The sequence below is a fragment of the Phyllopteryx taeniolatus genome, chromosome 15 (assembly GCF_024500385.1).
Source record: "Phyllopteryx taeniolatus isolate TA_2022b chromosome 15, UOR_Ptae_1.2, whole genome shotgun sequence".
NCBI classification, from domain to species: Eukaryota; Metazoa; Chordata; class Actinopteri; order Syngnathiformes; family Syngnathidae; genus Phyllopteryx; species Phyllopteryx taeniolatus.
In genome coordinates this window covers 3,703,931-3,716,683 of record NC_084516.1, presented here as the reverse complement: position 1 = coordinate 3,716,683, position 12,753 = coordinate 3,703,931, and the positions used below count along the sequence as shown (strand labels likewise).

Genomic DNA, 12,753 nt, shown 5'->3' with positions numbered 1-12,753 from the left:
AGGTCACAGGTCGCGCATGGTCTTCTAATGCGGTCCTTTCGTTTTCTATAGCGCCTGTTGTCATTAAGGCCACGGGAAACTGGAGTCCATCACAGTTGAATTTGCGGGGAGAGAAGGGGTCCAGACTGGACCGGTTGTCAGCCAATCGCAGGGCACATAGGGACAACGAAGCATTCACATTCTCAACCATGGATAATTTAGAGCATGCGTGTCAAAAGTGAGGCCAGATGCTGCAAACGAAAGTCAATAAAGTGTGTCTATATCATCTTTCTAGCTCTGGTGTTCTTTTGATTTTGGCAGAAAATCTGGAGCGAAATGTCAATTTTCACCAAATGAAACTGGAAATTCAATGTACAACTATATACAATTTATGTTGAAAAAAATTAACATAAATTTGACAATCGCATACAGTGACACCATGACTTACTTGTTCATCGATTCTCAAAGCGTGGTACAAGTACCACTTGTGGTACATGGGTTCCCTCTTGTGGTACGGGAAAGGATTACTGAATTAAATGTTCAAGTGGAGTATCATTTTAGTCACTTTTTTTTTAAATCACATTTTTAATCACATTTGTGAAGTACAATACAGTCACATTTAATGTTTTAGAACTGTTTTCAAACATTTAGTTACAATTTTAATTTAACTTGTATTTTAATTAATCATTATTTAAGTACAGTTTTGTATGTACCTATATTTAAGCACAGTATAAATTTTCAAAACGGGCATAATGTTACAGTGGCTTACAATTATATTTGCACATATCAGTTTTAGGAATAAAGACCCTGTCTCATTCTGTTATCATCATTGTGTTATTTTATTATCATTGTATTTTAATTTTTTCTAGTATTTTGGTCATTTCGATACGTGTGACAACAGCTCATTTCCTCGTTCAGCATTTTGGTGGCGATCAATTAATGGAAATCAAACACAATCCATTCCTGTCGACAGGTCAACTTCTAATACATTTTCCAGAAACAATTCTACCTTGATAAAATAATGGTTGCTTTTGGCCAAATTCCAAACCGTACCGCTTTAGTGTGATTAACCGAAAAGTGCCTTTCACCAATTGTGTGATCCCAGCGTGCGGTGTTCTAATTTAACGAGCCATAAAACACAACGGCAGGACATTGACGTTAAATGCCAAGTGAAATAGTCGGAAATGACCAATGGCCTACTTTATTCCCACAGCGTACATTTATTTTTGTTAAATGCTTGTTTCTGTAAAAATACAGTATTCAAAAAATTTGAGCATGTAGGCCTTTGGGGCACTTCGGGTAGTCCATCATTGTTATGAACAGCACATGACCAGAGGCAGAGGTCTTGTTTATATACTATAGATGTGTTTGCTTTGAAACAAATCATTGATTATAATAATAATAATCATAATTATTCTGCAGCTTTCACTGCTTTGGACAACAACTCGTTGGGCTTTGCACTACGGAGAGAAAACGTCTTCAGTCATCGTCGACCAAACAATGCCCAGTTTGTTTCTTTGCAGAAAGCTGTACAAGCAAAATACAGTATGAACAATTTAAAGGGGACCGATTATGGAATTGTACCTTTTAATGTCTTGTATACCTATACACTGAACCCCCGCCTACTTGCTGTTTGCAATTAACAAATTGACCTATTTGCTTTTGTGTTTTGTGAGGAAACTATGCTCCGCTATTTGTGTATTTTGGTCACACCAAAGTTTCAGTGTTTTAACAGGTTTAAATGTGTTGAAAGCATATGGGAGAGACAAACTATATATATATTATTTTTGTTTTTTTATATGGTCTTTCAATATTGCAGATTTTCATATGTGGCGGTTGGATCTTGTGATGAACACAGATTTGGTCATAATTCCTTGTCCAGTGGGGACATTTTAATATATACCCATAAGAAAACTTAGATTTCATTGTCGGTACATGGTAAATATTACTTAGTGACTCTAATCCTCTATCTAATATGCATAATCCACTTTAGCCATTCAAAATGAAAACCTTCCCAGGACTCAGTGAAAATACTCTCAAGAAACTACTTTTTTTTTAATATATATATATATTTTTTTAGTTTGCCATATGTAAAATGCAGTCGTGGTCATGCAGGGATCCTAGCACGCTCATAACCACTTTATTTTGTGTCATTTTCTCAAACGGGAACAACTACTGTCGCCATTAGACAAGAACACGGGCTTCCCGCCGTTAATTTGACGATTCACTCTGTACCAAGGTCCGTTTGCCACGTTGCATGGAAGCCACTCTCCTTTGCTCATGACAACAAAACACCCAACCACCGCAAATAAAAAAAGAACTAAATAAATACACTTGAAGGGGCATTTAATGGGGACATACTTTGGAAACTTGACTGTATAATTGCTAGTATACAAATAGTGTAGTTGGGTATCTGGAGTGCCTGCCCCCCCGTCAAGTGTGAAATTAAACCGCAAAGTAAATCTTTTGTCAGCTGCCTATTTCCGAAATTGTGTCTGTGAGCGAGCTGTACTGAATTACATAAAACGGCCCCCCATCAAGTTTCTATGTCCATGAGTTGGCAGCCACGCTGAGCGAGGATCGGCCATTTTCAAGCCACAGCTGGACTACACTTTCTGTGTTTATTTGTCACGGACCGTGCACAGAAAACATTAAACTCGAGCAGAGATGCTTTTTGCCAGATATTAGCCTTTTTAGCTCATTTCGATCTGCAGTCCCTGTGGTAGGTAAGAAAAAAATTAAGAATAGAGCAGAAAAGTTCAATTAAAAGAGTTTCGGAGGGGCAAACCATACACGCGTATGGCTGCTCCGTGTGTGTTAAAGTAGCAATTGTTTGAAGATTTAAAATTTCCGTAACCGCTATGCTAATTGCCATTAATCCTTCTATCACATTTTGCATTATATATTAGCAGTAAGCAGTAACTTCTGATAGGCTTCAGTGGTTTGGTTGAACATATTGGTGTTTAAGTATACAATGTTGAATTCTCTTTTGTTTTATGTGTCAGTTTTACTGGAACCTTTAACAGGGCGTGCCAAATAAACAACTTGAAGCAAGCACGCTGTGCCTCTTGTTTGGACAACTGTGTCAGCGAGAGTGCGAACAAGTGCTAAGTCCATTTGAACAAGTTTAAATATTTTTTAAGTGTGTTGGAATTGCAAAAGTATAATTGTTTTTGTTTTTGCAATTGGTCTCTCTATATTGCATCTTACAAACTATTGAAAAACTGCGGTTGACTGTAAGATACAGCTCTTTAAAGAGGATGAAGCTCATAAGCAAAAGAGAAGCCATCCAAGAAGAAAGCACTAAAGCTCAAGCAATAATACTCGCATATTCGTGAAACTATCCTCAATGAGTAGGGTACCCACAGAAATGTCAGGCAGACACGTAGGAGGTGTTTTAACTGTGAAAAAAAAATGCACAATAAACCTTTTCACACATACTTCCGTTTGCCGATAGCTCTGACGGCACCACTAATAAATAAAAAAAACCTTCCATGTCATTTGTCCAAGGCAAGAGCGATTGAGAAAAAAGGTGGAGGGCTTGAATGATGATTTTTGGCCCTCTTCTCTGCCACAGTAGTTTGAATTTGTGACGTGTCAGCTGGAAAGAAGAGACTACGTGAGGTAAATTGCTTCCAAGGTAGAGGGAGGGCCAGCCATCATTTACATTTCGACAGGTAGGTTGATTCAAAAATAGATATGGTGGGAGTTTAAACACGAGGGACTGACTAATTACATGACTTTTCTGTTTCCCGGATGAATGGAAGCGATGTACGGTTTTGACGTTGAAATGGATGAATGGATGATAGCGTGTTGCGCAGCAGTTGTTAGCTAGCAGGCTAGCCTTATGTTTTAGCTAAATTACTCTAAGGCAAGCCAACCAAACATTTAATACTTTTGAGATAATGTCTTCCACAAACCCGACAATAGAGGTTCCGTGATCGGTCTATCCCTTCAGAAGTGGCTACTATGCTAACGCGCAGTCTTGCGATCTTCTCTGTACGACTATTTTTGACATTCACTAGATTTAGCCTTCTCACCGACAGGTTCTGCTGGATTTATTTGGAGTTTTTTGGGAGGGAATTGAAAAAAGCAAAAAAAAACAATGATTTTTGGCATATAGCTGAGAGCACAGCCCCTAACACAACACATCTTAGTCAATGAATTCACTTCAGGTCAGTGTTCCGCCACCCGGAAATGCCCTGGTATCTATTGTTGACAAACATTCCGAAAAGGGAGCTGGGATCAGAGGCGACGATGGACCTTCTCATCTTGCTGTAAAAGCAGGAGGTGTCGGACATGTTTTGCTTAGAGATTTGCCACCCGATCCATGTACGCGTACCTCCTATTGATCCCGCGCAGCTTTATAATCAGCGGGTCGATGGGCACGTCTAGAAATGTACAGCCAGCAGCACCATTAGCGGGTGCATTCTAATGTAAGCAAGCCTTCCGCGCTGCTCTCCCGCCCACCCAAAGGGGCCCAGTCAATTACGCGCTGCTGACAATGGAAATGAAAACATTAAAAGGCTCGTAGGTTAACGAGAGATCGCAGTATTCTCGGCGCTATGCCGACACCTTTCCAGCGTGCGACAAGAAAGGAAGTGCCATTTCGCCGTGGGGCCGAACAAGGATGAGCCGCGAAGACAATTAAAACCAAACAATAACAAATTAAGGTTTAATTCGTCAGAATGAAAGCAGCACACCTACAGTGAAAACAAGTCATTTATACAGCACAAAGGCAAAAGGCCTTTTTGGTCACCTGGAAGCTGATCATTTATTAATATTCTACTAATTAATTTGGGGCGGCACAGTGCTGAGTGGTTAGCATATCATATCTGCCTCACGGTTGTGAGGTTGAGGTTTGCATCCGGGCTCCATCTCATTGCTTGATTTTAACTTAGCATACTCATCTGTGTTTTCTTGTGGCATGAAAGTCGAGATTAGTTGAACCGGTGTACCTCAAAGCTGCTCGGTGTAACTTACAAATGGCAGGGCATTTATTGAGTCGTCCATTTCTTTTGTAAAATCCTAAAAACGCTTCCGATTTGGGCAGTCAGCCATGTCGGACTGGTTACGTAGTATGTACAAAAGCTAGTTCGTGAGCTCTTGACAAAAGAAGACTAAAGAAAAAAAAGGCATGAAATGAAGAACATATTCAGTAAAATCATCTGCCAATAGAACAAGATTTTTATTTAAGTAAGGAAAAACGTTTGAAGCATGTGAAATGCTCTTACAGTGGATTTTAGATTTTGCAGTACAATGCTGATATCCTACACCACACTGTAACTCCTGTTCATTTCCAATGATCTTCCATAATAATGGATTTTGAAGAGCCCAGATGGTGCAATTGCGTCGATGAATTTATTCTCGTGGGGGTGAAAAAATAAAAATACAAAAATCTCTAGAATTCTAACTCCGCTTCTATGTACAGATCTTACACGTCCGTGCCACTTGGCACTTGACAGCCGCCCTACGCCGTCGCCTCGGGATAATCCAATCGCGCACTTGGTCTCCATTTTCTCTTACAGGGGGCGCACGGGGGAACTCTCATAGCAGCCACAAGGGGGGAAAATGTCTTTATTCTGCTGCTCGGCACGGCTTAAGGCTGAGGAGATGATGGGGCCTCGGCCGCCTCGCCATCTTTTCCCAGCTTAAAAGGGGATCAGGCTGGAGGAAGGCTGCCGACTTTTGCTCCGCGGGGGGCTGCGGCCCAGTTTGAAGAGCCGCGGCGTTGAGATTTACAGAGGGCGGATGCTCGAGTAGGGCATAGTCGTTTTGCACTCCGTCCGAAAACTTGTATTTTTGGGGAGGTTAAGTGCATTAAAGATTCTCAAAGCTGCCACTAGGTGAAAGTGAAGAATTCGGAAGTGCCAGCAAAGCATAAACAAACCTTTTTGACCTTTAGGAGATCCTAGAGGCATTTTTGTGCCATTCAGTTCTTCATATTTTTAGGCCATTTTGGCTGTGTTAAATTAAATTCTCCAACTAGGGTGCCTGGACCTCCAGGCATCCGTGAGCCGTAACTTTTCTAGTTTGCAAAACGATTTTCAAGAAATTATTATGTTGTAGCATGAAAAGAAAAAAAAAAAGTTTATGTTCGTAAAAAAAAAAAAGAAAAAGTAAAAAATAATAATAATTAAAAAAACCCTCTTCAACCAATTGGACAATGCAATTTCGGTGAAAACTGCGCATGAATTCTGAAGAGCTGACGCCGAACTGAAATGCTGTGGAATGAATTGTCCAGTATCCAACGTGCTGTATACATACCTTGACGTGTCGTATGTCAGAATCAGAATCATCTTTACTTGCCAAGTATGTCCAAAAAAAAAAAAAAAAAACACACAAGGAATTTGATATTGACATTGAAATTTCATAAACCGAGGACCCCCTGCACTCGCTTTGAATTAGAATTTTTGTCCAAATCCTTCCCATTCAAAGCATGCAGGAGAATTTCACACCACCACTGAAGTGATAATGGTGCGCATGCAAAAAGGATGTACATGAGGTTGTTTTCAAGTGGAAGGGGGGTGTTTTACTCAAACATTCACGTGGTTATTTTTAGCCAAGGTCTCACACCAATCAAGCTTGGAGGTGCCTGCCAATTGTGTTACTTTGACACTTGTGTAAAAGATTGCGCAGAGTGGGAGGATTTATTTCTTAATTTTTTTAAATAACTGCCTGCTTGGAGGCTGTGATAATCTCACATTAGACAACGCACTCTTCTCTGTGTCTGGAAGGCTGACAATTAAGCGCCTTTAGAAGAAAATCTCTGCACCTTCTCCAAAATGACATGAAAAAAAAGATCTGAAAATCGACCCTTACAATACTAGCTTTAGGAATTGTTAAACTTGCGAATAGTTGTTTGAACAGAAGATTGTGCAATGAACATTTCCCAATAATTGGCGTAAATCGACACATCTCGATTCCCATTGTTCTGTGTATTGGTCTATAGAAAGCTGTCAACGGTAAACTACCAGCCACAGTTGATTGTGACCACCACTATAGATTTAACAGAAAAGGCATCAAAATCTTACATAAACTTAAACTTACCACCGAGGAAGGTGAAACAATGGAAGCTAAAATATATTCCCAATTTAATTTAGGTGCACTTCTTTTGGATTTTTTGTCAAATAATCTATAAAACGTTTATTTTTAAGGCAAATAATGTGAGGTGAGTTTGAAATTATATTAAAATGTATCATCAGTAGATCAATTGTATTTAACTTTGAAGTTCGATACATTTGCAGTTAATCTTTAGGAAATGTTTGATTTTAAACATTTATTGAGGTACATTTTTTTAATGTCAATTTTTTGAGGAATACATTTGAATGAAATTATTATTTAAGCATGTTTTTCCTTCTATACTGAAGCACAGTGTTAATGTAAACTATGCATAACGTTACAATGTCTTACAATAATATTAGCGACAGTATACCTTTGTACGCTCTCATATTTTATTAACACTATGGTCTACTACTTCAATGTTGGAAGTAACTGTGGAACTTGGAGAGCCAAGTATTGTTTAGGAGGTAAACGTTTGAGAACCACTGATATAGGCAATGATAAAAACATTTTGTCAATTATTTTTTCATTATTCGGGGCAGGACTCAGCCCCTGCCTGCCACGAATAGTGGGTGATTACTGTACACACGAGTCTGCGTGAATCATTTGATCCAAACATGCGCACCCAATATATGTTGCCACAAATCTACCACTCATGAATGACTAAACTTTGAAACACCAAAGCCTTCGGACGCCGAGGGCTGACCTGCAAGACGAGACTCCGGTCGAAGTTGTAGGCGCTGGGCCGTCCCTCCAGGGTGGAGAAGGCCACGTTGCCGCCAGTGAGCGGGGCGATGTCGCTGAACTCGTCCGTGCACAAAGCCGTCCTCTCGTCGTCCCCCAGGAGTAGGAAACCATTCGCTGGCTTGCCGTAGGTTTCCCTGCAGGAGGCGCTGTAGAACTGATAGGGCAGCCACGGTCCGTCCACCTCGGTCCGCCTGTAGATGCCGAAGCTCTCCGGCCGAGTGGTGTAGAATTTGAGTCTGATGTATGTTATCTCGAAGGCCTTCCCTGCGGAACACACACTTTGGATCAGCTGGAGCCAAAGAGTCTCTGTTAGACGCAAATATAGTATATGTATATTTTTTTTAGGTGTTAAATCATGTGGTTTTTGGAGCCTGCAGCAAAACAAAATGAAGCGGACTAAATTGCGACATGACAGAGCAAAAGAAAACAAAAGACGGACTGGTTTATTAATACCTCATGCTTATGTGCAGGGTAAACGTCTGAGTCAGTGTTTCTCAACATTTATTGAATCAAGGCACATATTAGAAAGAATCTCACGGCACACCACGAAACAAAAAACGCCACAAAAAGTGGATCCACAAGTGAATTATGTTGAAACAGGTTGTCTGGTTGTATTTCTGCCCTTGTTACCTAATCCAGCTTTTGGTTCATATTCTTTTCAAAATCCAAAAGGTTTGACTTTTTAACACGGCCAATTGTGGAAAGTTTGAAGAAGACCTCCAGTTAGTTTATTTGACGTCATACAAGATGAGATAACAGTTTGGAATGAGAATTGTCTACGGAAGGTAGAGAAAGGGCGTAGAGAATTGATGAGTGAGTACGGTAAATACGATAGCTCTTCCATTCTGTTCATCGAAGAAACTAAAATGTGAGACTACTTGCAAAGCTGGGGTTGACTCTGTCCCACCATTTCATGTCGGTGACGTTTACAAGGCAAAGTGACAAAGACAAAGCATTAAAATGCAGCAATGTGAATATTAAAATCATTCAAAATCTACACATTTTGCCCCTTGTTACCTGAGAAACAGAAGTTCTGTACGTTTTAGAGGTGTACTTTTACTGAGGTTTTTTAGAAAGGTATAGAAAATGGATGGCATGGTACAGTCAAAACGAAAACTTTCCCATTCCTTTTTCAAAGAAACTAAAAGATTGAGAAGATTGCCCGGTGGATTCTGTCACACCATTTCGCAAAAAAAGCCACAACAAAACGCGTAAAAATGCAGGCAGCGTGAAAGGGGCTATCGTCGATTTAAGATGCCTTCCACTTGTGGGCTCTCGAAACAAAACGAGGACACTTCACTCCTCTTTGAGAGAGTTTCATTTGTCGTTTCTCATTTCCGCGACCCCTTCGTCGCAGACTCTTCAAACAAGTACGGGGCAGTCAGCTGTCGCGACTCGAGCTGCCTCTAATGAAAGACATACGAGGCCTGTAATTGTGCCGTGTATTGTGTATGTATTGTCCTCTCACTTGCATCGCTCCTCTATAGGGAAATTTGTCCCACATCATTAGACACGTCGTCTCCCCGCGCCCTCCCCCTTCCACGTATCGCAAACGCTCTTGTTTTCGCAACCGTCCGTAATGGTTTCTTTCCTCTCGGAGCCGAGAGATCGTTAAACTTTCATTTACTCTCTGCATGAGACGACCGCAGCCCTGCCGGCATGGAGGCACGTCTCATCACAGAGTCACGAGACTACGCGGGATGCGCCCCCCCCCCCCTCCCACTACCACCAGCGGGGATGAAAGGCAAAGTTGCATCTGCAAAGGATATTTGTGTGATTTCGGGCATTCGATGTTTAATGAGTTGTGATTCGGACGGCCGGTGAGCGCACACATTTTGGATTCATTGCAGCTCGTACGCTGTTGCTGTCGCTTGGGCCGCTAATACGCGACTCGCTGAGACGATCGATGGTTACCAATGAAGAAGGGAAATGATGGAGAATTGCAACTAGCGCTCAAAACAAAACACTTATTGACGCAATAAATGAATATTAATCCGAGCATTGTGATGATTAAATCATTCAAAATCCAGCGTTAATTTTGTAGTTGTTGTTTTTTTCCCCGTCATATTGCCCAACATTGTTTATTGTTTTTAATGCAGCAAAATTCTGGAAAGTGTGAAGAAAACCTCCGCTGTTTAATTTGATATCATATCAGCTGAGACAACAGGCAGAAATCAGAAGTTCTGTGTGATTTTGGGGTTCATTTTTATTGTGAATTTTGGTCAAATTCTGTATTGTACGACCGCCACCAACCATGCCAGCCCAATTCCATGCGTGTCCTAAGCGTGGATAAATAAGAGAGGGGGGTGGTGGGGGGGAATAACCTGGAAAACTGAGAAGGTGAATAACTTTAATGCTAAATCTCAGCAATTCAGTACTGCGTATTTTCAACAATTATCTTTAAACAAGCAGAACGTGTTTGGACGCAAATCTCTGAATTCACTTTACACAGTCTTTAAGGATCTATGGACACTCTGCTCAAAGTTTAAAATGAATCCTAAAACCGCACAGCTACAGTACATATCTGACCTGCGCTACCTGGAAAAACCCAAAGTCTGATCTCAATTAAAGTCAGCGCTGGGCCATCAAGAAATAATCCTTAAAAGATAATCAGGCCTGCTTTTCGGTCGTCTCGGAAAATCCGCTCGAGTGGCTCCCGTGAAGTATATCTATTAATCTAGATCTATCTGGCTGCTGCTATAAAAGGGCAGTCTGGGAAGATTTTGACCTCACGAACACTCTTGCCCAGACTAAACTATCCGGGAATGGGCGTTGACTAAATATTTACAGTCGGGTTTTTGTTTTTGTTTTTTTGCCTGAGTTGAATGTTTTGGGAGGCAGAAGACATCTCATTGTTGTTTTAAATGTGAGACAGGATGTTGGTGTTCTTTGACTGTGCCCAATGAGAACCAGCTGCACACTTCAAGGATGTGAGTGTTTCTTTTAGTGGGAAAAAAAAAAGCTGACCCTGAATCCTAACCAGCATTTTTTTCTTCTAAGACCCCCCACTACTGCCTCCTCCCTCGTCGTATTTTGTTTGCCGCCAGACTCCCGCCGCCGTGTTTGTCATTCCAGCTCTCCTGTGGACGAGCGCATGTTTAGATTGGAGAAGCAAAAGGCAACAAATGTGTCCAGACCCCCCTGCCAGCATCCAGATGGGTAGCATGGCGTTCACAAGTGAAATTTTTGAGGGGTTTTCACTGACACAGACAAGCAGTGGTTGGATGTAACAAAGTACAAATACTCTGTTACTGTACTAGATTTTTCAGGTGTATGTACTTAAGTATTTAATATTCTGAACTCAGTTCAACATACAGTGAACCCCCTGCTAGCCGCAGGGGCTGGGGACCGACCTCTGCCGAGAGTACCAAAAAGCACGTCATATGGAGAGGATCATAAAGCACCAACGCCATGCATCTAGCATGTAAACACTCATGAACCCATGTTACATAAACAACAGTATTCAGAGCTAAAATATTCAATACAAACACACCACCTTGACATGAGGCTCATCAATAGTATTAGCTAGCATGCTAGCCTAACTAACACATGACATCGTCACGCAGTGGAAACAAATATGCTCATTTGCACTTCACACAAACTGCATTAAGTCATTAAACTAACTGGCATTTACACACAATAATGAAAAAAGTTAGCTAATGTTAGCTAATGTAGGCAAAATGTAACGACAGACATCGGATTACACCATTCGCAGTTGCTTCTGGAGAAAAGCAAAGATATACTTTCACTTTTGACGGTGCACAAAGTGTATTTAAGAACTGCTAACAAAACCGGACATCTCAAACGCAGATACAAACAAAAAATAACAGCAACACTTACATTCCACCAGATGGTGTAATTTTATTGCTTTGGGCTGAGCACAAAAAGCTAATAACGTATGGTAGGTTCCCCCCAAAAATGTATTTTACTTTACGTAAATCAGTTGAATTAGTACTTCTACTTTTACCAGTCGTTTTTCGCACACATAGCTGTACTTCTCCTTAAGTACAGAGTGTGAGTACTTCTACCATCACTAGTCCACACACAAGTTGCCACGATCTTGGTTGCGTCTCGTGGCATTAAAGCGGGGGCTGTAAAGGGTAGACAGGTTTGTGTGGCAGCATCCATCAGAAATACACTTTCAGCAGCTGCTGTGTCGGCGGTGGCGCTTTTCCCCAGTACAGGCGGGTGCTCTTAAATTACAGACAACAAAGCCTCAACAACAGCTACCTGCTGCTGGAAACTTTGAAAAGAAAAAATATCCACTTCCTGCCCTCTGACCACAAAAATACAACAAGTCCTTGACATTTTCACCATCTATCAGCTTCACATCCATCTTTCGAAGCGCTTTGCAACACATCTTGGTGACAGGGACTGACTGAGGAGATTTGTCCTGAAAATAAATGACATTCGTATTCCCACAAATAGCGTCCCGGGGGGAGTTTATTTACTCTACTGTAGAGGATGGCTTTTTGAACTAATACTAGCCTTATATTACAATTTCTGCCAAGTGAAAATGGAGTTTAAAACCAAAAAAGTAGATGTATGAAACAATTGAGCGTTTATTTGTGACTGAATTGTCAGGTGCCGCTGTTTTGGTTAGCAACATGTCAGACTCTTCTGGGACGCTAATGGTCGCCATCGTAATGTAAGATCAGATCTAATACAAGGCAAATTGAACTCATTTACAACATAAATAAGTCCCCACATTTTAATTTATCTTAGCAAATGAATTGCCAGGTGCTGCTGTTTTGGTTAGCAACACAACAGATTCTCTTGGAACGCCAATCACCGCCATCATCTCCACATAACAAAATCCTGTTTAATACTGCACAACAAATTCTGCATAAAGATTACACCCCTTAATTGATCTTTGAGATTAAATTGGTAGTTGCTGTTGTTTTGGTTAGCAACATGCCATATTCCACTGGAATGCTAATTATTGCCACGATCGCCACATAACGT

General features: G+C 40.9%; 1 protein-coding gene across 3 annotated transcripts in view; it reads right to left on the bottom strand.

Moving 5' to 3' along the window:
• The window catches only part of lamc3 (laminin, gamma 3), a 101,621-nt gene that overhangs the window by 56,199 nt on the left and 32,669 nt on the right, over positions 1-12,753 (bottom strand). For all 3 annotated transcript variants that reach the window (XM_061800030.1, XM_061800032.1, XM_061800031.1), the window contains exon 4: positions 7,748-8,052. In XM_061800030.1, coding sequence (XP_061656014.1) covers positions 7,748-8,052 — 305 coding nt within the window. The remainder of the gene's footprint in view (positions 1-7,747; positions 8,053-12,753) is intronic.